The sequence below is a fragment of the Salvelinus alpinus genome, chromosome 3 (assembly GCF_045679555.1).
Source record: "Salvelinus alpinus chromosome 3, SLU_Salpinus.1, whole genome shotgun sequence".
Lineage (NCBI taxonomy): Eukaryota > Metazoa > Chordata > Actinopteri > Salmoniformes > Salmonidae > Salvelinus > Salvelinus alpinus.
The window spans coordinates 50,539,028-50,566,240 of record NC_092088.1 but is presented as its reverse complement, the minus strand read 5'-3'; the positions used below and the strand labels follow the sequence as shown (position 1 = coordinate 50,566,240).

Below are 27,213 nucleotides of genomic sequence, written 5' to 3'. Positions count from 1 at the left end.
TTTCCCCCGCTTTTCCCGTTCAATATCCATATTTCCGGAACGTCATTTTGGACCGCCGCTGAGAACTTCCTTCCCATTTTGTCACCAGATGGCACCGAGATCGGTCAGCTAGTTTTCTTGCAAAAAAAGGGGGGTTGCATTTATTTGCATTAACCAATAGGCACTTTTTGAAATGGCCTTTGAGAAATTCCACAAAGTTGTCAACAGTGACACTCAAATCACAGAGAACGATTAATTATGACCACTTCTATTTGAATATTTGAGAAAGTTGTTGTTGATTTAATAAAAAAAACTATTTTCGCTATCATTTACAGCAAACAATGAAGGAACGCTAAATAATTACATGGGGACTAAAACAGACAGAATAAATTTACAGATCCTAGTCTCATTCATAGTGAGAAATGCAGCATGTCCTCATTGGGGGATCTATCTGTTCTAGGTACTGAGCTGTGATGCAAAACTTCCAAAATATCCACACTCTTGTATCTTAGCAACAATAGCTAGCTACACATTTTTTGCTAGCTAGCTAACTTTATATCCCAACAACATTAACGCTCAATATATTTGTTCTAAGCCATATTCAAAATTGAATTCAAGCCAGACAGCCTTTATTGAAATTGTATCTGTTTCGTTAGTTCACATTTTTACGTTAGATAGGCTCCCGGGTTCTCTGCATTGCATTAGTTGAAACCAAGACTGTTCTCAGGGTAGGCCTGGTTGTAGCTAGATATGTTCGAGTTGCGTCGGGAACAATTGTAGCATTTTAGGTAACCCTAACCCTTTTATTAACTCCCAACCTTCCACGTTAACTTAAGCAGTAGCTTAGGATAATTATCTTAACCTGTGCTACGAAAAGTTACTTCTGCTAGTCAAAACTGGCAAACCTGCCCTGAGAAGTCTTGCTTTCCACTAATGCGATACAGTCCTGGGTTCACGTCTTGTCCGAGCAACCCAGCTATAGAACAAGTTGGCTAGCTTGCTCGCTTACTCGTTTTACCTTGACAACATTGACCCTCAGCATACACTACATACAAGACTAACTCTCCAAAAGAGCCCTGTATCAGATCATGCTGGATCTTAAGTAAAGTCTGTTGATTACATCTCGATCCTCTTCGTGGTACTCCAGCCCTCAAGGGCCTGATTGGTGTTACACTTTTTCCCCAGCACCAGCTAATATTAAATGTCATTCTGACGACCAGAGTTGCACATCTCTATGATAAGACTGTCACCATGATCACCTGAAAAACATAAATAGTGTCACAATTACTTTGTTTGCAAACTGTAGCAACACTGAAACTTCTTAGCTATGCAGTGCTGTCATATCTAACCTACATTATTGTGGATGGCAAAGAAAGCAAACGTGTACACGTAACACACATACATTGAATTATAGTCAATGTGTTCACGGAGTTGGATCATGTCTACATACGGTAGCCAGCGAGAGGTGAGGTGGGGAATCCAATTAGTCTGAATAGAATGGCATTTCTTAATCCTAGTCCTGGGGACCCAAAGGGGTACACTTTAGCAATGTCTTCACTTGAATGGGAACTGCTATGGTTGGTTGCGGCTGTAAGTTTGGCTTTTGCAAATTTCAAAATACAATCACGTGAAAAATGTGCAGTTTGGCAAGCAAATGCTGTCCCTACTAAATGTGCAATATTAACATTTGATGATTCAAATATTTAATCAGCCTTCCTCAAATAAAGGGGATGATGACACAATCTTTGTGAGAGGAAGGGTATCTGATTGAATTGGTCTTCAACTCTTGGCTCAGTCATTTCATTCAGGGTAAGTGGAGTTAGCCTTGAGTTAGCCTGTCCAAGAGCAGGTTAGTTCTGAAGGATTTGGTGCCATAGAAATGTACCTGGCTAAAAGGTGAGCTACTTTCATGGTACTGGTTATCTCAAGTTGAACTCAGAGCTGATCAAACTATCGGGCTTAGGACGAAACTCTCTCTCAGACCTGCCAAACTTGTTCAACTTTTTAGAGTACCAGACACGCGCGGTAAATTGGAGATTCAACTCCTCCGAAATTGGGGTTCCCCCCGCACGTTCATGCGCGCGCTGTTTGTGAGTCTATAGAAGCATTGCCTCTATAGCTAATACTGGACACACATTCATTCTTCATCGCGCAGTCTTCTAAACTCCCGACTCCATTTAATGCCAAGATGTTTATTTATTTTGTATTATACTTTTGTAATGCTTTTTGAGGACGTGGATCATAATAGTCTATCAGGTTGCTTGGTTCTCGTAATGTTACGTGGAAAATACAACTAATGGGACGCAGAATTGAATGTATATCATACTCGCACAAATGTGACCAATTATTTTTAGTATTTGCATTTAATTTCTTTCACAAACAAATGCGAGTGAGCTGCAGGTACCATAGAGCCCACTGAATGTCCAATTTATGTTAGCTTGAAACAATTAGTGTTTACCTTTCCACAACACAAAGTCGAAAAAGGGATTTGTCCATGTTTTTACGTACAGCTGACAGTCGGCAAACTCAGCATCTCAACAAACAGGAGGGGCAGACACGGGGTAACGACGTCGAATTATGATGTATTAATCTCCATGTACGTTGACACAAACTCTGTATATGTCTGTGTTGCAGCTCGAGAATCGGGATGTTAGATTTGCTCAGTGGATTTATTTTTGATTTAAAAAAATGTTAAAAATCAGACTATTTATTTCTGCGTACTTTAACTCAGATCTTGTACCTGCATACATGGACAGAGAATTGCGTAGTTGTTACGCAAAATGCGTGCATGTTGGCAGGTCTGCTCTCTGTTGCCGTCTTCTCTGTCCCACCGCTACAGCACTGTGCTCCCAGTCACCCCCAACAAGCTTATCGCTGTGTCATTCATTCACACACATACAGACACAGAGGAGACATACCACTATCTACAAACCAATCAGTAATTAGGAATTGATGATTCATCATATTGAGATGGTGAGTACTGAAAGACTCTTAAGTCCTTCAGGCCTTTGCAGACTGCATGATTTGGCCAGGATGATACGTGTGACGTGATAATGGTAAAACACTGAATCTGACGTACAGGCAAAGGCCTTTAGCATCACTGAGATAGAGTTGTTCTGTAGCATGATGTCAAAGACAGATGGAGACATGCTCACCTCTATTGTGCGGCCTTTCTGTGCCTTGACAGTTTTCAATTTTATTTATTTTCTTTTCTGATGCCCACAACAAGGCAAACCGGTCCAGTATATTACCCTCTAGCAGTCTCGAATAATGGTCACATTAGCTACATTAGCTTGTAACACTGTTCACTACATTGAACAAACTCAGACTATAACAAAGGGGCACAATTTTACATCATCCCATATTACAGTACACTCCAGTAGGCCCCATTAACCTTTATAGAGTCACAAACCCGGATCCGGGATCCCCCCCATCAAAAAAGCTGACTAGCATAGCCTAGCCTAAAGCGACAGGGATATCATATAATCAAATGTTCATGAAATCACAAGTCCAAGACACCAAATGAAAGATACAGATCTTGTGAATCCAGCCATCATTTCCGATTTTTTAAATGTTTTACAGGGAAGACAAAATATGTATTTCTATTAGCTAACCACCATAGCAAAAGACACAACTTTTTTTTGTCCACCATTTTTTTCCTGCATCAGTAGCTATCACTAATTCGACTAAATAAAGATATATATAGCCACTAACCAAGAAACAACTTCATAAGATGACAGTCTGATAACATATTTATGGTATAGGATATGTTTTTTTAGAAAAATTTGCATTTTTCAGGTATAAATCATAGTTGTACATTGCAGCTGCAATCAGAAATAGCATTGGAAGCAGCCGGAATAATTACAGAGACCGACGTCAATTACCAAAATACTCATCCTAAAACATTTCTGAAAAATACACAGCCTACAGCAATCGAAAGACACAGATCTTGTGAATCCAGACAATATTTCAGATTTTCTAAGTGTTTTACAGGGAAGACACAATATGTAAATCTATTAGCTAACCACGATAGCAAAAGACACAACTTTTTTTCTCCACCATTTTTTTCCTGCATCAGTAGCTATCACTAATTCGACTAAATAAAGATATATATAGCCACTAACCAAGAAACAACTTCATAAGATGACAGTCTGATAACATATTTATGGTATAGGATATGTTTTTTTAGAAAAATTTGCATTTTTCAGGTATAAATCACAGTTGTACATTGCAGCTGCAATCTGAAATAGCGTTGGAAGCAGCCGGAATAATTACAGAGACCGACGTCAATTACCAAAATACTCATCCTAAAACATTTCTGAAAAATACACAGCCTACAGCAATCGAAAGACACAGATCTTGTGAATCCAGACAATATTTCAGATTTTCTAAGTGTTTTACAGCGAAAACACAATATATCGTTATATTAGCATACCACATGAGCTAACATCACCCCAGCATTAAATCAAGGCAAAGGGGGCGATAACGTTATCGCCACCAAAATATATTAATTTTTTCACTAACCTTCTCAGAATTCTTCAGATGACAGTCCTGTAACATCATATTACACAATGCATATAGAGTTTGTTCGAAAATGTGCATATTTAGCCACAAAAATTGTGGTTATACAATGAGAAAAGTAGCTAAACTGGGCAGAAAATGTCGGGCGCCATCTTGGAGAGTGACTTAGTCTAATCATTAAATAATCATAAACTTGACTAAAAAATACAGCGTGGACAGCATTTGAAAGACAAATTAGTTCTTAATGCAATCGCTGAATTACATTTTTTAAATTAACCTTACTGCGCAATACAAGTTGCGCCAAAGCGAAGCTACCCCCAAAAAAATGGCAGCTTATACGTTTAACATTTTTCAACAGAACAACGATTTATCAGCATAAATAGTTCTTACTATTAGCTGAGCTTCCATCAGAATCTTGGGCAATGTGTCCTTTCTCCGGTCTAATCGTCTTTTGGTCGAAAGATGTCCTCTTGTCCTGTCGAAATGGCCACTAACGTTTGGCATGTACAGGGAAAGTGTTCAACTCTTGAAAGTGCGTCACAAAGAAATGCCAGAAAATCGCAATAAACTGATATAAACTGAAATAATTTGGTTCAAAATAACAAGATTATGATGTCTTTAAAGCTTATATCGAATAAAAACATGACCGGAATTATCTAAGGAGCTAAAACCAGAGCTTCCACAACGATACGCAAGGCTCCTCTTTGCGCCCGAGCGAAGATCCAAAAGATTGGCCACCGTGATTCCAATTCAATTTATAACCTTTGGGGACTACGCAGAGAGTCCATTTCAAGTCTCCCTATTCGCTGACTCCCAGGGGAAGGCGTATGCAGTGCATCTCAACCAATAGAGGACAGGCAAATTAATACACAGGTCTCAGAGCAGCCAGTACAATTCTGAATTCTGACATACACATAGGAAAATTGCTCTAAGTCGAGTTCTGTTTCACCCACAGACATAATTCAAATGGTTTTAGAAACTAGAGAGTGTTTTCTATCCAATAGTAATAATAATATGCATATTGTACGAGCAAGAATTGAGTACGAGGCAGTTTAATTTGGAGACGAATTTGGACTATGTCGAAATGGCACCCCCCTAGTGGCAAGAAGATGTATTAACTTCCATTAGCCTGCTGTGTGTGTTTTGTGTTGCACCTGGAACTGATGCCAGTCAGTGGATATGCCCGGTCTGTGGGTGTTCTTCCACCAGTGCAGTTTGTCCTGCTCATTGATGGCCATGAGTGCTGTGGAACTCATTATACACAACCTTCACACTGGGAGAGAGGAGAAAAGGGGGAGATAGAAAGGGGTGGGGGAATGAGAGATCAGGGCATGACAGAAATGATCAGTGAGAGATGAGATGAAAAAAAAACATCCACACACACAATCCTGGTAACAGTCTGACAGCAGGTTGTAGCCTATGCTTATCCTCTTCCTCTCCTCCTGTGATTGGTCAAATACCCAATCTCCTCCATGTAGCAAGGGATGTAGCGGGTCACCTCCTTCTCAAAGAGAGGATCACACCTGGGGGTGTCACATTGGTGGGAGATGTACACATTATTACACACACACCCACGTACATAGATACAAGTTTCCAGTAGAACATCATGTTATTACAATATTGAGAAAATGGTAAATGTACAAAAAAAGATGGTTATTCTGTACTTACTTTGATTGAGGTTGTACTGTATTTTCAAATGATGTGTGTGTGTGTGTGTGTATATATATATATATATATATATACATTTAAAAAAAATAAAAAATAAAAATTTAAATGTCATATTGTGTGACTGCCAGAAACAAAATAATGCTTTGTAAATTATAGACATTAATCATAGGACTGGATGGTTTCAAATACTAACGTTTATTAGCTAGCTAGTTAGTTATTCTACTCATCAAGGCCTGGCAACTCTGCTGTATACAGCTAGCGTTAGATAACTAGCTAGGAATTGTATCTAGGGTAAGACCTTGAATGTCTCTCTGAATGATAACATTAACTAGCTAACTAGGTCAAAGCAATGTATAGCCAGATATGACTATTTCTGGCATAGTCATAAATAGCTCATGTAAACTCACGTAAATTCGTACATCGCCTTGGTCCGTACAATTGCCCTTATTTTAGCGTCCCAAAAACGTAATACTTCCAGATCAACTGTAATGTCAATACCAGTGTAAAGCACAATTTCTCCCCGTTCCAACAAAATCGATGACATGACCTTAACACTGCCCGTTTCCGCATAATTCAAGCAGGCAATGAGCCCCGTCGGGTCTTTTTAAAAATGGTGGGTGGGGAAGCGAAACTAATGCGTGATAGTGAGAAGGACAGATGTCGACAGATGTCTCGATCTGTCCAACTTATCACCTTATCGCCTCTAAAATGTAAATAAAACACTATAAAGAGTTTATATAATGTGTCATTACATACCTATTTGAAGGTTTGTGTCGAATTTGAATCGGGTTTTTAGGGCGGTGCTAAAGTGATCTTAGAAGTAAACAGCAGCTTTGAGAATGATGATCGCATGCAATGATGATGAAAAAAATGACTAGGTATCCCCCCCTTACCCCCGTCACTGTCCATTTCTTGTTTTTAAACGATGAGAGAAGTGCTACACCTGGTGGAGAGAGATTGTAAGACAGAAATAGTTGCTTTATGCTTGCTGTACGTTACGACATGACACGTCAAGATGTAACGGAGGTTCAGTTTTTTCAAATTTTCTCCAATACTATAGAGCCATTACCATGTCGATCAACGCTTGAATAGAAACCTAGTTCACACCCCCGATTTTGAAGTCAACACAGTCGCTACAGTCCCATTAGTTTTCTTTGTAGCCTCGTTTGAATGTCACGGTTACGCACATTTGTACGGAATGGGGTGAGTTTACGTTAGCTAATTAACTGGGTAGGTATCTAGCGTCATAACTTTTAGTGCCTAGAAGTGTTCGCTGACAGGATAAACTATTATTGGTAATGTCAGCTAACAGGATATCCCCTTCGGTCCGGGAGCTAGTTAGCTATCAATGTTCAAATGTTAGGTACTAGCTAGCTAGTTAGGTATGTTCAACGTCTAACGTTGTTAGACTCAAACAGAACGTTGCATAGAATGATCTGCAAAAAAAAACAATGTCCCCTTTGGTCTGTTTGACGTTAGCTAGCTAACAGCGTCACTGCCCAGTGACAGTTTCAACAAACAAAGCAACAACTTTTAAATAATTCATACCTTATTAACATAATAGCTTGTTAGCTATTTCAGTTTAGATATTCAACACTGGTACAATAATCCAATCTCTTACGATGATGTCGCTACGCAAAAGTTTTCCCGGTCGTTGTCTTCTATGGTATTATGGCGTTCCTCAAACAAACGTTAGAGGTGCTTTCCGCCACCTGCTGTAGTCAATCATAACGTACAGATGAATCAATAAAGAAACAAACATTATGAAAAACTAAACCCTCCGACCTAATCCTGTTCTACTAAGAAAATAAAAGAGCCCTACTTACGTCTAACAAATCCTCCCCCATCCCCCAAATCCCTTCCACCCTCCTATTCCTGTCCAACCTCAATAACCCTACACAACAATATTTCCTTCTCTTCCACATATCGGTACTTTCAACACATGCTTTACTGTTTCATCAACCATATACTCCGCACACAAACCATTCACATGCTTGCCTACCAAATGTGATGACCAGTACAATGTCCTAGGCGCAACTGAATGCCTAGGACATTGAAATTCCGGCCCTTGGGCTTGCTGTCCCACCTCTTCTGCCACACGTTTATCATAACGTCTCTAATCTTAAATTTGTCCTCACCTACTGTACTTCTCCCGGTCATGCTGTAGGAACTAACTTAACTGTGTATCAGGGTTCCCCAACTGGCGGCCTGTGGGTTGAATTTGACCCACGGGTGGTTTTATTCTGTTTTCGGAGCACAAAAATGTGTATTTGAATCTTCATTGTTGGACATAAAAGATTGTAAAGGCATATGTGATCATTTTCCATCATGGATGCTGATTGGACAAGCAGTGTTCCAAGCCGTATTGTATTGGCCGTCACAGGTACACTACCAAATAATCTCTTATCTCAACTCGCACATTATTTCCCCTTGCTTCTAGCCAAGCATTTGGTTTGGTACAGCGGGGGTTAATATATGCCTTCCTTGCCCTCTGCAAAACTCGTCAGACTGATGCGAAATCTTCATACTGGCTGTATTTCTGCCTGCTTGAACTGTGAATGTGTCTGTGTGCATGCAGGAACACAGACACACACACACACACACCACTAATGACCGTACACACTCATTCCCTAGCTGTAAGTCCTCTCAGGTGCAGACACATCATGCCCAGTCTTTACACACCATGACAACGTTAGCTGGATGAGGAGGCCTTAGGGGGGAAAAACCTGTCTTGATTGAATACAGCTCCCACTTTTTGGTATTGAGTTGCCAGTCCCATGTATTAGAGGCAACAGGGTGATTATAGGACCAACCCATGATAAATAAACACTAGAATAACATGTCATAAATCATAGCTGACAGGGAAGGGTGCTGTTGCAAATGGAGAATTAATGACAAGCTGCATGTGGAATTTGGGATCATATTTGCAGTGATTCTCCTGTTTGTAAGTGGATTCTAGGGCCTGGAATTTAAGCAAACTACAATGTTCTACACAGAGAAATTACTTTGAAGGTGTTTTACAAGTTGAAACAAATCAGAACTCTAAGATGTAGGCCTACATATTTTTCTGGTTTGCAAGCATGTTTAGTACTAGATGTTCATGGCTTTGATACTATATATATTTTTTGATATATATTTTTTACAGAGCCTTGCATCTTTAGTAGAGGTCGACCGATTAAGATTTTTCAACACCGATACCGATTATTGGAGGACCAAAAAAAGCCGATACCGATTAATCTGACTTTTTTTTTTTTTTATGTATTTATTTATTTGTACTAATGACAATTACAACAATACTGAATGAACACTTTTATTTTTACTTAATATAATACAATTTAGCCTCAAATAAATAATGAAACATGTTCAATTTGGTTTAAATAATGCAAAAACAAAGTGTTGGAGAAGAAAGTAAAAGTGCAATATGTGCCATGTAAAAAAGCTAACGTTTAAGTTCCTTGCTCAGACATTGAGAACATATGAAAGCTGGTGGTTCCTTTTAACATGAGTCTTCAATATTCCCAGATAAGAAGTTTTAGGTTGAGGTTATTATAGGAATTATAGGACTATTTCTCTCTGTACCACTTGTATTTCATATACCTTTGACTATTGGATGTTCTTATAGGCACTTTAGTATTGCCAATGTAACAGTATAGCTTCCGTCCCTCTCCTCGCCCCTACCTGGGCTCGAACCAGGAACACATCAACAACAGCCACCCTCGAAGCAGCGTTACCCATGCAGAGCAAGGGGAACAACTACTCCAAGTCTCAGAGCGAGTGACGTTTGAAATGCTATTCACCCCCCCCCCCCCCCCCCCTAACTAGCTAGCCATTTCTCATCGGTTACACCAGTCTAATCTCGGGAGTTGATAGGCTTGAAGTTATAAACAGCGCAATGCCTGAAGCATTGCGAAGAGCTGCTGGCATACGCACGAAAGTGCTATTTGAATGAATGCTTACGAGCTTGCTGCTGCTCAGTCAGACTGCTCTATCAAATATCAAATCAGACTTAATTATAACATGATAACACACAGAAATACGAGCCTTAGGTCATTAATATGGTCAAATCCGGAAACTATCATTTCGAAAATAAAACGTTTATTCTTTCAGTGAAATACGGAACCGTTCCGTATTTTATCTAACGGATGACATCCCTAAGTCTAAATATTGCTGTTTCATTGTACAACCTTCAATGTTATGTCATAATTATGTACAAAAATGGACTTCACACAGTTCGCAATGAGCCAGGCGGCCCAAACTGCTGCATATACCCTGACTGCTTGCACGGAACGCAAGAGAAGTGACAATTTCCCTAGTTATAAGAAAACAACATGTTAGCAGGCAATATTAACTAAATATGCCGGTTAAAAAATATATACTTGTGTATTGATTTTAAAGAAAGGCATTGATGTTTATGGTTAGGTACATTGGTGCAACGACAGTGCTTTTTTCGCAAATGCGCTTGTTAAATCATCACCCGTTTGTCGAAGTAGGCTGTGATTCAATGAGAAATTAACAGGCACCGCATCGATTATATGCAACGCAGGACACGCTAGATAAACTAGTAATATCATCAACCATGTGTAGTTAACTAGTGATTATGTTAAGATTGATTGTTTTTTATAAGATAAGTTTAATGCTAGCTAGCAACTTACCTTGGCTTCTTACGGCCCTCGCGTAACAGGTAGTCAGCCTGCCACGCAGGCTCCTCGTGGAGTGCAATGTAAGGCAGGTGGTTAGAGTGTTGGACTAGTAACCGGAAGGTTGCAAAAACGAATCCCCGAGCTGACAAGGTAAAAATCTGTCGTTCTGCCCCTGAACAAGGCAGTTAACCCACCGTTCCTAGGCCGTCATTGAAAATAAGAATGTGTTCTTAACTGACTTGCCTAGTTAAATAAAGGTGTGTAAAAAAAAATATATATATTAAAAAAATAAATGATAACTTGAAATCGGCCCTAATTAATCGGCAATTCCGATTAATCGGTCGACCTCTAATCTTTAGGCAATTTATTATTTTGATATGAACATTTCTATATTGCAGAAAATAGCTTGTAAGCACATATGTGTGTGTGTGCTCTATTGTTTTGTTAACAAGCTCCGTTGAGGCCAGGTTATTTGTCATCATGTCCTGAACAACCTGTTCCCCTGGTAGGCTTTGTTTTCTGACCAACTTGTTGTTGAGAATGATTGTGTTTCAATTTGTTTAACTATGTTAGCATAGTGTTTGACAACAATATTGCAAGGTCTTCAAAGACAAATTAAACAAAAAATGTGAAGGAACTGATGGAACTGCTTTGATATTGCGAGGTTAGTTTGTGTCTCCTATCTTTTCCACTCTCCTCTCCTGGGTTGAGTGGGTTATTTCTGTCCTGCATGGGCCCAGGAACAGCATCAGAAAGTGTCATCATCTATCAGGGGGGGCTCTGCTAGCTGCTTATGATTCCCTACATATGCATAATGAAAATATAATTGCGTCTCGCATTCAGACGTCACGGTTTTCACCCACGCCTTACTCTCCTAACGCTGGCCGCCACTCTCTACCTCCTCTCTCTTTCTCTACCTCTTCTTTCTTTCTCTCTCCCCTCTTATGACTCTGACATCGCTTCCCCATTACCCACTCCAGCTGTGGGGAGGGCAGATGTGACGTTTCTCTCCACCTACACACTGTCTCCACATGCTACGTGTTGCCGTGGAAACCTACAGCCAACTCTGAAAGTGGTTCTTGTCCATGGTCGTGTGTTGTTGGATCTGTGAAATGAAGCAGATGGGAGTCCATCACATTTGCATGATCATGGTGTGTGAATATCTTAATTTCTCGTGTTTGTACAGTGGCAAACTTCAAATAATATATAATATAATGCCATTTAGCACACACTCTTATCAAATTGACTCAGTCATGCGCATATAAATGTTTTACATATATATGGGTGGTCCCGGGAATCGAACCTACTATCCTGGCATTGTAAGAACCTTGCTCTATCAACTGAGATCTGACAAGGTTGTGGTGAAAGGCGCTGTGCATACACTACATCAGTGTTTCCCAACTCCAGTCTTTGCGTACCCCCAACAGCACATTTTTGTTGTTGCCCCAGACAAACTTACTTTACTCATCTCATTGAGGGCTTGATGATTAGTTGACAAGTTAAATCAGGTGTGCTTTCCCAGGGCTACAACAAAACTGTACTGTCCGGGGTACTCAAGGACTGGAGTTGGGAAACACTGAACCACAGTGGATTTAGCCGGGGCCACATGCAGACATCCCCAGCTGCATTGCATAGTCTTAGGCCCTCAGATGTTGTCCATTCCAGATAGAGGGGCCAGGAATTCATTCATATGATGGCAGGATCTGAACCCTGTCCTGGATGAAAGGGTTTATGAATAGACATGAAGGGTATCTGTCTGTATGATCTCCTATTAGAGGTGACCAGGATGTTACCAGACAGCTGTGCAGCCGGTCTGTCACACAGGTCACGTTAAGTAGATAATGCTCATATGAGGACACTTGCAAGCAAACTTGTGTAATTATAGTACTCTACCACAATGTCACTGTACTTGTTGCTAGAAATGCTAGTGATGTATGTGGTTCACACTTTTTAAAGAAGATACTGCATATCTGCAAACTTTACATTGATCCACTTGAAACCAAACATGTTTGAGTGTAACCTTGGTTGATACATAACAATAAACAAGTGCTTGACTTGGACTGAAATAGGTGCCGGTATTCATGTTGGGTGCCGGTACTGTTTGTATTTAGGTGCAGGAGCTCCACAATAATTTGGATGTAATAATCTATGTAGATTGAAACTGAGACCCCGCCAGTAAGGGTGGTCCAACTAGAGAGAGATGGGAACGTATAGGAGCACCCCATTGTCAAGGCTCTATTGTATCAGAGCCGCTCAGTTTTGCACTCGATTATGTACATTATTGTCATAGCAATAGGGTTTACGAGAATGTGTTTCAAACTTTCTTTAAAAGAAATGGCGGGTCTCGTTGAGTGAAGTACAGCTGTTGCAGTTATTTTTCACCTTAGGGAGTGAGGTCAGGTATCTTTTCCATTTCAGGGAGACTTAGGGTACGGGATATAAAAATAGGGAACAAATGGGGTAATGTGTGGGTTGTGTATGCTTACTGCTTGCAAATTGACAGTGTTGTTTCATTTGGCACATAAGAGATACCAGTGGAGGAGTTTTATGGCAGACATTGTTATGTTTAAACAGGTTTCTAAATTAAAACATCTTATTGGTGGTACTGTTGCTCTCAACGTAAAAGTTAGAACCACCATAAAATTATAGATTTTTAAAAATTGATTTAGATATAGTCTATATTGGGCCTATATGGATTTCTAGCTTATTTTGTACCCTATAAACTCATATTTTCACCCTGTAAAGCCCTTTGTTTATTATAAAAGGCTAAAATGTTGATACAAAAACCTGTCATTGAGATTACAGTCGTTTGTGGAATATTAAGTTTCTACATTGTGTAAAAGCACTACCTATTTAGATGCATTACATAGAAAATTGTACACTGTCTCCTTAAGAGAGTTCAGTTCATTGCTATGATATAATCATTGATTTCCTGAAGAAGCTATCCCCACACTGTTCATACTGTACTATCTTTGCTATCCCTTTTCCTTTCTTTCTTTTCTCCTAAACATTTGGTTATACTGGTACTTGAGTAACCAGGTTGTTAGTTAGCGAATAATGTTACATGACTGAACAAGGTGTAAACAAATGCCTATGAGTGGTTTTGGAACAGCCCGTGAAATGGTTTATGAATGTAAGAAAGAAAAAAACATTGCAACAGTTTGTGCTAAAAACCATCTGTTTTTGCTGTATTAATGGTGCAACCATGAAAGTAATGAATCTGTACTCGCTTTTATTTTATTTTTATCTCTATAGGTCACTCAAAAACAATGGTACAATGAAGCCGAATCATTACAAAAATGATTACCTGGTTGATTATTTTTGAAGATGCACGGTGTTCCCAAAATAAAATGTCGGGTCGCACAGTATAGTATTTAGGAGCATATGCAACCAAAATGGTTGCACTTTACAGTCCTGTGTGTAAACTAAAATGTTTTTGTGCCATTCAGATATAGCCTACTAGGTCTGTGGATTTGGAAATGTCATAGCTATTCTCCTCTGATGCCAATAGGAGGGCTGATGCCAAATAGGGCTGCCGGTGCTGCTGTTCAGAATGGATGGATATGGCACAGGACAGACACTGCCATAGCCAGTGGGATTGTAAATATGGAGGTGGGGGGGAGGGGCACTTCTTGGTGAGACTACAATAACTCAAGGGCTCCTGATTCACTTATAGACGCACACAAATGCAACCATACATACTGTAGACTGGGATCCGGGGACACAACTGATTGTCTCAAACGCCTAAAGAAGGAAATAAATTAAAGAAACTTTTCACAAGGCACATCTGTTAATTGAAATGCATTACAGGTGACTACCTCAGGAAGCTGGTTGAGAGAATGCCAAGAGTGCAAGCTGTCATCAAGGCAAAGGGTGGCTACTTTGAAGAATCTCAAATATAAAACATATTTTGATTTGTTTAACACTTTTTTGGATACTACATGATTCCATATGTGTTATTTCATAGTTTTGATGTCTTCACTGTTATTCTAAAATGTAGAAAATAGAAAACAAAGAAAAAACCCTGGAATGAGCAGGTGTCCACATTTTTGACAGGTACTGTGTATATATAAACAAACAACTTTAGAGGGGGCCATACAATGCAATGTGATATAATTAATCTACAATATAGCCAACACACTATCAGAGATTATCATAAAATAGACACAAATTACTTATTCCAATTTGTGTCTACCACATGATTTCTTCATAACACATTTGTGTCCAGTACACGATTTTCTAGTGGCTAACGTTAGCTAGGTGGTTAACGTTAGCTAGGCTAGGGGTTAAAGTTAGGGGTTAAAGTTCGGTATGAGAGTCAGGGGTCATAGTCTGATTTATGGAGATATATAGTTGATTTCGGAAGTTTCCATACACCTTAACCAAATGCATTTAATCTCAGTTTTTCACAATTCCTGAAATGTAATCCTAGTAAAAGGATTAATGTTGTGGGGGTGCTTTGCTGCAGGAGGGACTTGTGCACTTCACAAAATAGATGGCTCATGAAGAAGGAAAATTATGTGTATATATTGAAGCAACATCTCAAGACATCAGTCAGGAAGTTAAAGCTTGGTCGCAAATGAGTCTTCCAAATGAACAATGACCCCAAGCATAGGCTTAAGGACAACAAAGTCAAGGTATCGGAGTGGCCATCACCTCAATCCTATAGAAAATGTGTGGGCAGAACTGAAAAAGCATGTGCGAGCAAGGAGGCCTACAAACCTGACTCAGTTACACCAGCTCTGTCAGGAAGAATGGGCCAAAATTCACCCTACTTATTGTGGGAAGCTTGTGGAAGGCTACCCGAAACGTTTGACCCAAGTTAAACAATTTAAAGGCAAAGCTACCAAATACTTATTGAGTGTATGCAAACTTCTGACCCACTGGGAATGTGATGAAAGAAATAAAAGCTGAAATAAATCATTCACTCTACTATTATTCTGACATTTCACATTCTTAAAATAAAGTGATGATCCTAACTAACCTAAGACAGGGAATTTGACATTTCACAATGTCAAGAATTGTGAAAAACTGAGTTTAAATGTATTTGGCTAAGGTGTATGTAAACTTCCGACTTCAACTGTAAATAGAACATATAAAAAACATAAATGGATAGCACACAATCATAGATCGTATGCTATCCATGTATCCTCTGACATGCACTGTCAACTGTGGGACCTGATGTAGACAGGTGTGTGCCTTTCCAAATCATGTCCAATCAATTGAATTTACCACCGATGGACTCCAATCAAGTTGTAGAAACATCTCAAGGTTGATCAATGGAAACAGGATGCACCTGAGCAAAATGTTGAGTCTCATAGGAAAGGGTCTGAATACTTATGTTAAAAAAAAAACGTATCTTTTTAATGTTTTATAAATATGCAAAAAAGTCTAAACCTATTTTTACTTTGTCATTATGGGGTATTGTGTATAGATTGAGGATTTTTTTTTATTGAGTAAAACATTTTAAAAGTCTGTAACATAACAAAATGTGAAAAAGGAAGGGGTCTGAATAGTTTCTGAATGAACTGTACATGAGTTCAGAGCAGTTTGTATGTGACACAGTGCTTCTCTGTGCCCTCAGGCTCGTCTTTGAATGCAGACCCTGAGGGGCAGTCAATTCCCAGCTCCCCATCCTGCACCCCTAACACCCCAACACTGCGCTGCAGCGACAGCTCCGAGCCCAACCCCAACTCCAACCTGAACATCAACCTCAACACCAGCCTCAATGCCAGCTTCCCACCAGCCTTCAGCAGCTCCACAGGTGAACCCTCTTTCCATTACTACCATGTCACTCACCAGGTTAGATGTTATCCCGGTGTTTTATTTTTCTCTTCTCCCTCCTCTCTATCTCTTGCTGTCTATCGTTTTCCACCTTTGTTTATGGCAGGAATGTGACCAAGAAGGGCAACATTAGCTGCATTTAACGTATTTGTTGAGAATTTCTTTTGACCGCAATAGGCTGGAAATGTGATATGTATATTGCACAAAAGGTCACACAGCAACCTGATACCTTTTATTATAGTTAAGTCCCTCTCAAAAGGAAGAACACGAGTTATATTGACTCAATATCCTGCAAAGTGTAAACATAGAAGATATCTTTTCAGAGAAGATGCAGTATAATTAGTACGAAATTGAAAAACGCCTACTAGAAGAAGTACCGTTTCCAAGCTATACGGTATGACAATTATCCACCTAACACTAAAACCTATGCCATTGTCTCCCAGGTACGACTCCCAGCTCGCCATTCTCCAGCCACCCAGAATACCCCACTTTCCAAGTGTGCTCGGGCTCTTGGAGTGACGAGTGCACCATCTGTTATGAGAACGTGGTGGACACAGTGCTGTACGCCTGTGGTCACATGTGTCTCTGCTACGCCTGTGGCCTCAAACTGAAGAAGATGGCCAACGCCTGCTGCCCGATCTGCAGGAGGACTATCAAAGACATTATAAAGACCTACCGGAGCACGTAGGATCGGCCTGGCTGTGTAACACCGTGGCTCATTCACCGAGATCATCAAAGAAAACATTGAGGCCTATCAGTGCATGTAGGGCTGACCTGTCTGTGTCACCTATGGCTCAGCTACAGGAGGTTGTTCATCAAAGACCGTCAGAGACATAATTCAGTCTTATTGGAGCATGTAGGTTTGGCCTGTCTCAGTATGGCTCAGCAACACTGAGATTCAGCATCATCCAGTTGGACCGTCAAATATGTCCGAAAATCATGTTGGGGCATAAAGGGTTGGCATTTCACCATGACCTGTCTACTCTACAGGGGAGGCTTCTGAGAGGCGGACGGTTTATACTAATGGCTGGAATGGAGTAAATGGAATGTCATCAATTGGGGAGCATGGGCTTGTGGTAATGTTATGGAAACCATTTGTTTGATGTATTTGATACCATTCCACCTATTCTGCTCCAGCCATTACCACCATCCTGTCCTCCCCAATTAAGTTGCCATCAACCTCCTGTTCTCCTGTACCAGGTATATGATAGACCATTAAAGATATTATAACGATGCACAGGAAAAGGCAATGCTGGCCTCCACTGTGTCACTATATCCCAGATACTGGATTGGACTCCGCCACCATATGAAGGTGGACTTAACCAGGAGGGATCTGGTTCACTCACTGCAAAACAATCATCTTCCACCCCACTGGTGATAGCATTGCTGCTAGGTCATTTCACTCTCCCGAGCCTTGAAGGCAGCAGGGGGAACTATCTATGTTTTTATCAGCACCCTAGACCTATCATTCAGAATGTTGCAGTTAGAAATGTATTGTACAGCACAGACAATATCATGAGAGCTGGAGAATTGTGTCTGTACAATACATTTCCATCTGTAACGCTCTCAATGTTCTGACTGGTTGAATGATACCCTTTGGACAAGTGACTAATGAATGAAGAGGACAGCTTTTTATAGTTTAGAGAAGAAAGGAGTATTGCCATGGAAAAGGGATGTTGTAATCAGAGGAAGTATTTTACCTGTGAATAGCAAGGGGTATAGTAAATAGCTGTGTGCCTATGTTGCACGAATAACCCCTTACATGCATTCTCTACCCAGTCTCAAAGACACTACGCTCCAAAAGGGTTCTTCGGCTGTCCCCATAAGATAATCCTTTTTGGTTCCAGGTATAACCACTTTGGGTTCCATGTAGAACCCTATGTGGAACCAAAAAGGGTTATTGAAAGGGTTATCTTATGGGAACAGCCGAATAACCCTTTCAGGTACTAGATAGCACATTTTTTCTAAGAGTGTAAGGAAGATCACATTCAGGAGAAATGTGAGAATGCAGTCAGCCAATCACCATAAAAGGTAATGGAAGGTGGATGTGGATAGAGGATTTTCTTTGTAGTCTATCGTGAGGGAGACGTGACCTTAGACTTTGACATAGTGTAGTAGGGGCACCTTGGTCCTGTGTGTGTGTGTGTGTGTCTGCACAACATTTAGTGCACAGAAACCTTAGCTCAAAAACAACAGATACAGTGAGCTCCAAAGGTATTGGGACAGTGATGCATGTTTTGTTGTTTTGGCTCTGTACTCCAGGATTTTAAATGATACAGTGACTGTGAGGTTTCTGGTGTAGACTTGTCAGCTTTAATTTGAGGGTATTTTCATCCATATCGGGTGAACTGTTAAGAAATTACAGCACTTTTTGCACATAGTCCTCCCATTTTAGGGGACAAATAAGTATTGGGACAAATTCACTTATGTGTATTGAAGTAGCAAAAAGTTGATTCGGTCCCATATTCATAGCAAGCAATGACTACATCAAGCTTGTGACTCTACACATTTGTTGGATGCATTTTCTGTTTGTTTAGGTTGTTTCAGATTATTGTGTGCCCAATATAAATGAATGGTAAATAATGTATTGTGTCATTTTGGAGTCACTTTTATTGTAAAAAAATAATAGAATGTGTCTAAACACTTAAAGGTAACCTTGTAAAGGTAACCTTGTCCCCAGGATAATTGCTAGAGAGACAGCTGTTGAAGGAGATTATGGTAAAGGAAAAAGGATATCTTGGTCACATTTTGTCTCTTTAGTTCGAAAGTCTCTGTATGATATTTTGCCTTCATCCTGTGTTTTTACTGTTTACACAGGAAACTGTATTCACACGTGTGGAGGTCAAGGATCTACAGTAGCTGGTTATTGTTGCACAGTATGTGAGCTCTAGACTTGCATTGCAATCATTTAAAACAAACTATTTATCTAATCATTAAGTTTTCATACTAATACCGTGTTTTTAATCTATAATGTTTCAAAGACAACAATGGTCAGGTACAAGCCACTTTTCAGGTTCATAAAACAAGGTTGAATTATATGTACATTTTCTTAGGTGTTTTTTTCATGCTGTCAAAATGTGCCATCTCATCCATCTGTTACGGAAACTGATCAAGGGAACTATGTTAGTTTGAATATTATAGAAGAGTATTCGTGTGTGCCTTTTGGAGAAGAGAACTTTGATCAGTTACAACGCTGAAATGTTCAGGCAAATGAATATTCAGGTGCATATTTATCCCAGTTCACTCTCACATGGGAATGAAGACTTGCGTCCAATCACACATCCCATCTATTGATGTAAAAAATATGGTGTTTTAAAAGCCAACATTTGAGTGTGTGTAATATGTACTGTATGTATGAAGTTATTCAGCGCTATTAATATAAACTGTTTAACACAAGCCTCTGTCGTTGTATTGTATAATACTGGATTAATCTTGCACTTGAGAAGTGGTTTACCTTTACTTTTCTACTGGTTCAGTTTTTCTGACCAAATTGGGACATACAGAGATCAACCATGATACATTTTAACAGAGACAATTATAATAATGATAATGATTTTGTGTTGTACTGTATGATTATGATATATATATATTTTTTTCATATCATGAATTATCACTGTGTTTGTTCTTTTGACATCCTGTACAACACAATACAAAGTGTACAGGTCTTTTTCTATTGTTTAATTTCCACTGACCTACTAGTGTGGGTTGAAATAGGATTTTCCATAGCCAAACGTGACTTTTTATCCAAGTCTCAACCAAAGACACTATTAAATAAAAAAATGTCATCCTCTCCAACTTTAGAAATGTTCAATCTTATATTGCAACATTGTGTTGTTCTACTGAAACATGGACATAACGCACATCGCTTCATCCCATTATTTTATATTCAATATCTATAATCATAAAATGGGACCAAATATTTAAAGGTACAAACACATGAGACAGGGTAGAAGTATTGATTTTTGAAGCAAAAATCAGGTCATTGGTCTTACTACTTTTGATTAGTTATAATTTTGTCAAAACATCCCTCTGTGTAAAATAATGAATAATAAAATACTTTTCTGACTTGCAACATTATGTTCACTGTGTGAGTCAGATGGACGTGACTTTAACACCTCAAACTAAGTTAAAGTAGTTCCAGGCAAACTCTAATTTGCCTACACATTACACATACAGTACGCGTGAAATAATATGCATCATAAGCCGCTATAGCTATATTAGCAATGTCAGTTTGTCAACTTACTTGTCATGTTTATTACACTTGCAGGGATGCTGAGATTTTCTAGTCCATTAGTAGACAAGTTACATATGATTGTACCGAAGCTGAGTTTTCATAACTGCTGGTTACATCTCTAATGTAATGTGTTGAGTGCACTCTACAATATAGAGTTTTGTTAATAGTGATCAATATATACACCCTCCTTGCTTTTAAACATTAAAATAGATCCGCAACATTAGGGCAATGCTCCAAAGATATAAATAACATCCATACACAATCATGCCGCACAGTAGTATTCTGGTCTTCAGTCTGTGCATGTGATAAACAAAGCAGAGGGCTACAGTAAACAGTCATAACTCACACAGAGACTGTTTAGAGCGGAGGCATGTAGACCTGGCCAAAGTGAACATCATCTGTTATTTACTACCATGCCTTAGCTAGGCTGGCTGCACTAGTGTTTTATACTGCAGTCTAATATGCATAAATAGAGCCTGTGATGGCTGGACATGAAACAAGCAGCGGCAACCAATTTTCATGGCCCAAGTTTCTGAAAGTGAGGGGAGACACAGCCACCGTGTGTAAAATTGACATGGACACAGTATATCTCTCTTTTCTACATATGGACTTTCCATTTAGACCTCTGAGTGAACCTGGGCCTCATTCAAACATGCCGGTAAGTTAAGGGTTTTGGCGGCAGACATTTGAGTAATATTCAGAATTTTCTTTCCACCCTTTGGGTGCGGTTGTTGGTGAATGAAAGTAAACTGAATTGATATTGTCTCACTATCAAACACTTATCAAAGCTGTGCGATGTTGATTCAGTGTAATTGTTGGACATTTGAGCTCCAAAAATCTAGTGGTAGTCTCCAAAGGTGTATTTCATTAGCACGTCCTTGGTAAAAAAAAATTGGTATGTAAAGCTGTTGTCAATTCCAGGTTCATAGCTCTCTTAAAATAATTATGTTGATATCAAAATTCTGTATCGAACAAGTAAGCCATAATCTAATGGTGTTGAAGCAAGGACTGTGTTGAAGCAAGGACTTGAGTTACATTTGACTGAGCTATTCTGGAGTGCTTATGCTGCCCCCTTGAGGATATAGGATTGTAACAATCAATCAAATGTATCTATGAAGCCCTTCTTACATCAGCTGATGTCACAAAGTGCTGTACAGAAACCCAGCCTAAAACCCCAAACAGCAAGCAATGCAGGTGTAGAAGCACGGTGGCTAGGAAAAACTCCCTAGAAAGGCCAGAACCTAGGAAGAAACCTAGAGAGGAACCAGGCTATGAGGGGTGGCTCAGGATTAAATCTCAGATGGCTTTTCATAGCCGATCATTCAGAGTATCTCTACCGTTCTTGCTGTCTCTAGAGAGTTGAAAACAGCAGGTCTGGGACAGGTAGCACGTCCGGTGAACAGGTCAGGGTTCCATAGCCGCAGGCAGAACAGTTGAAACTGGAGCAGCAGCACGGCCAGGTGGCCTGGGGACAGCAAGGAGTCATCAGGCCTGGTAGTCCTGAGGCATGGTCCTAGGGCTCTGGTCCTCCGAGAGAAAGAGAGAAAGAAAGAGAGAGAAAATTAGAGAGAGCATACTTAAATTCACACAGGACACCGGATAAGACAGGAGAAATACTCCAGATATAACAGACTGACCCTAGCCCCCCGACAAAAACTACTGTAGCATAAATACTGGAGGCTGAGACAAGAGAAGTCGGGAGACACTGTGGCCCTGTCCGACGATACCCCCAGACAGGGCCAAACAGGCAGGATATAACCCCACCCATTTTTCCAAAGCACAGCCCCCACACCACTACAGGGATATCTTCAACCACCAATTTACCATCCTGAGACAAGGCAGAGTATAGCCCACAAAGATCTCCGCCACGGCACAACCCAAGGGGGGGCGCCAACCCGGACAGAAAGATCACGTCAGTGACTCAACCCACTCAAGTGACGCACCCCTCCTAGAGACGGCATGGAAGTGCACCAATAAGCCAGTGACTCAGCCCCGGTAATAGGGTTAGAGGCAAAGAATCCCAGTGGAGAGAGGGGAACCGGCCAGGCAGAGACAGCAAGGGCAGTTTGTTGCTCCAGTGCCTTTCCGTTCACCTTCACACTCCTGGGCCAGACTACACTCAATCATAGGACCTACTGAGGAGATGCGACTTCAATAAAGACTTAAATGTTGAGACCGAGTCTGCATCTCTCACATGGGTAGGCAGACCATTCCATAAAAATGGAGATCTGTAGGAGAAAGCCCTGCCTCCAACTGTTTGCTTAGAAATTCTAGGGACAGTAAGGAGGCCTGTGTCTTGTGACCGTAGTGTAAATGTAGGTATATACGGCAGGACCAAATCGGAAAGATAGGTAGGAGCAAGCCCATGTAATGCTTTGTAGGTTAGCAGTAAAACCTTGAAATCAGTCCTTGCCTCATAAGGAAGCCAGTGTAGAGAGGCTAGCACTGGAGTAATATGATCACACTTTTTGGTTCTAGTCAAGATTCTAGCAGCCGTATTTAGCACTAACTGAAGTTTATTTTCTGCTTTATCCGGGTAGCCGGAAAGTAGAGCATTGCAGTAGTCTAACCTAGAAGTAACAAAAGCATGGATAAATGTTTTTGCATCATTTTTGGACAGAAAGTTTCTGATTTTTGAAATGTTACGTAGATGGAAAAAAGCTGTCCTTGAAACAGTCTTGATATGTTCGTCAAAAGAGGGATCAGGGTCCAGAGTAACGCCGAGGTCCTTCACAGTTTTATTTGCGACGACTGTACAGCGAAGATTAATTGTCAGATTCAACAGAAGATCTCTTTGTTTCTTGGGACCTAGAACAATCATCCCTGTTTTGTCTGAGTTTAAAAGTAGAACATTTGCAGCCATCCACTTCCTTATGTCTTAAACAAAGGCTTCCAGGGAGGGCAATTTTGGGGCTTCACCATGTTTCATCGAAATGTACAGCTGTGTGTCATCCGCATAGCAGTGAAAGTTAATATTATGTTTCCGAATGACATCACCAAGAGGTAAAATATATTGTGAAAACAATAGTGGTCCTAAAACGGAGCCTTGAGGAACACCGAAATTTACAGTTGATTTGTCAGAGGACAAACCATCCACAGAGACAAACTGATATCTTTCCGACAGATAAGATCTAAACCAGGCTAGAACTTGTCCGTGTAGACCAAGTTTGGTTTCCAATCTCTCCAAAAGAATGTGGTGATCGATGGTATCAAAAGCAGCACTAAGGTCTAGGAGCACGAGGACAGATGCAGAGCCTCGGTCTGACGTCATTAAAAGGTAATTTACCACCTTCACAAGTGCAGTCTCAGTGCTATGATGGGGTCTAAAACCAGACTGAAGCGTTTCGTATACATTGTTTGTCTTCAGGAAGGCAGTGAGTGGCTGCGCAACAACTTTTTCAAAGTTGCAGCTTGAAGGTTTAGAGGCCATGATTATTTTCATCAATGTGTCAAGAGATATAGTACTAAAAAACTTGTGTCTCCTTTGATCCTAGGTCCTGGCAGAGTTGTGCAGACTCAGGACAACTGAGCTTTGGAGGAATACGCAGATTTAAAGAGTAGTCTGTAATTTGCTTTCTAATAATCATGATCATTTCCTCAAAGAAGTACATGAATGTATCACTGCTGAAGTGAAAGCCATCCTCTCTTGGGGAATGCTGCTTTTTAGTTAGCTTTGAGACAGTATCAAAAATAAATGTTGGACTGTTCTTATTTTCCTCAATTAAGTTGGAAAAATAGGATGATCGAGCAGCAGTGAGGGCTCTTCGATACTGCACGGTCCTGTCTTTCCAAGCTAGTCGGAAGACTTCCAGTTTGGTGTAGCGCCATTTCCGTAAAAATTTTCTGGAAGCTTGCTTCAGAGCTCGGGTATTTTCTGTATACCAGGGAGCTAGTTTCTTATGACAAATGTTTTTTGTTTTTAGGGGTGCGACTGCATCTAGGGTATTGCGTAAGGTTAAATTGAGTTCCTCAGTTCGGTGGTTAACTGATTTTTGTACTCTTACGTCCTTGGGTAGTCGGAGGGAGTCTGGAAGGGCATCTAGGAATCTTTGGGTTGTCCGAGAATTGTCCGACTTTTGAGGATCCATGGTTGGGGTCTGAGCAGATTATTTGTTGCGATTGCAAACACAATAAAATTGGGGTCCGATAGTCCAGGATTATGAGGAAAAACATTAAGATCCACAACATTTATTCCACGGGACAAAACTAGGTCCAGAGTATGACTGTGGCAGTGAGTAGGTCCGGAGACATGTTGGACAAAACCCACTGAGTCGATGATGGCTCCAAAAGCCTTTTGGAGTGGGTCTGTGGACTTTTCCATGTGAATATTAAAGTCACCAAAAATTGTAACATTATCTGCCATGACTACAAGGTCCAATAGGAATTCAGGAATACAGTGAGGAACGCTGTATATGGCCCGTGAGGCTAGTAAACAGTAGCTATAAGAAGTGATTGAGTAGGCTGCATAGATTTTATGACTAGAAGCTCAAAAGACGAAAACATTGTTTTTTTTTGTAAATTGAAATTTGCTATCATAAATGTTAGCAACACCTCCACCTTTGCGGGATGCGTGGGGGATATGGTCACTGGTGTAACCAGGAGGTGAGGCCTCATTTAACACAGTAAATTCATCAGGCTTAAGCCATGTTTCAGTCAGGCCAATCACATCAAGATTATGATAAGTGATTAGTTCATTGACTATAACTGCCTTTGAAGTGAGGGATCTAACATTAAGTAACCCTATTTTGAGATGTGAGGTATCACAATCTCTTTCAATAATGGCAGAAATGGAGGAGGTCTTTATTCTAGTGAGATTGCCAAGGCGAACACTGCCATGTTTAGTTTTGCCCAACCTAGGTCGAGGCACAGACACGGTCTCAATGGGGATAGCTGAGCTAACTACACTGACTGTGCTAGTGGCAGACTCCACTAAGCTGGCAGGCTGGCTAACAGCCTGCTGCCTGGCCTGCACCCTATCTCATTGTGGAGCTAGAGGAGTTAGATCCCTGTCTATGTTCGCAGATAAGATGAGAGCATCCCTCCAGCTAGGATGGAGTCCGTCACTCCTCAACAGGCCAGGCTTGGTCCTGTTTGTGGGTGAGTCCCAGAAAGAGGGCCAATTATCTACAAATTCTATCTTTTGGGAGGGCCAGAAAACAGTTTTCAACCAGCGATTGAGTTGTGCGACTGCTGTGGAGCTCATCACTCCCCCTAACTGGGAGGGGGCCAGAGACAATTACTCGATGCCGACACATCTTTCTAGCTGATTTACACGCTGAAGCTATGTTGCGTTTGGTGACCTCTGACTGTTTCATCCTAACATCGTTGGAGCCGATGTGGATAACAATATCCCTATACTCTCTACACTTGCCAGTTTTAGCTTTAGCCAGCACCATCTTCAGATTAGCCTTAAAGTCGGTAGCCCTGCCCCCTGGTAAACAGTGTATGATCGCTGGATGATTCGTTTTAAGTCTAATACTGCGGGTAATGGAGTCACCAACGACTAGGGTTTTCAATTTGTCAGAGCTAATGTGGGAGGCTCCACATGGTTTACTAGGTCTGTAGAGGTACTAGGTATCCTATTAGGTACGATTCTGAAAACCTCGGGGGGAAACATATTTTGTAGCGCTAGTCGGCTGCACCTGCGCCAAAACTCCTGTGTTTCTTAGCTTGTGCTCATTCTTCTTTTAAATAGTGAGACAACATGTTTCCAGCAGTTCTATTTCCATGACTGATCAAAACGTATTTTCTCATGGCTCTCTCTCATCTCTATGCAGCAGACAAACTGCAGATTGAGCAACAAGTTTTGAACATTGAAATCGGCGTAACTTATCAGTGTCTTCGGAAAGCATTCAGACTCCTTGACTTTTTCCACATTTTGTTATGTTAGACTTATTCTAAATTGTATTAAATCATTTTTTGCCTCATCAATCTATACACAATACCCCATAATGCCAAAGAAAAAACTTTTTTTTAAAACAATTTTAGCAAATGTATTAAAATAAAAAAAACTGAAATGACATTTACATAAGTATTCAGACCCTTTACTCAGTACTTTGTTGAAGCACCTTTGGAAGCAATTACAGCCTTGAGTCTATTGGGTATGACGCTGCAAGCTTGGCACATCTGTAAATGGGGAGTTTATCCCATTCTTCTCTGCAGATCCTCTCAAGCTCTGTCAGGTTGCATGGGGAGCATCGCTGCACAACTATTTTCAGGTCTCACCAGAGATGTTTGATCCGGTTCAAGTCCAGGCTCTGGCTGGGCCACTCAAGGACATTCAGAGAGACTTGGTCCCAAAGCCATTCTTGCATTGTCTTGGCTGTGTGCTTAGGGTTGTTGTCCTGTTGGAAGGTGAACCTTTACCCCAGTCTGAGGTCCTGAGCA

At 40.5% G+C, this 27,213-nt stretch overlaps 1 protein-coding gene across 1 annotated transcript in view; it reads left to right on the top strand.

The window, feature by feature from the left end:
* Positions 1 to 20,664, top strand: part of LOC139570893 (E3 ubiquitin-protein ligase NEURL1-like) — a 71,068-nt gene extending 50,404 nt beyond the window's left edge. Inside the window, exons 5-6 of the mRNA XM_071393198.1 lie at positions 16,393 to 16,572; positions 17,036 to 20,664. Of these exons, the coding sequence (XP_071249299.1) occupies positions 16,393 to 16,572; positions 17,036 to 17,280 (425 nt within the window). The 3' untranslated portion in view covers positions 17,281 to 20,664. The remainder of the gene's footprint in view (positions 1 to 16,392; positions 16,573 to 17,035) is intronic.
* The last annotated feature ends 6,549 nt before the right edge of the window (positions 20,665 to 27,213 follow it).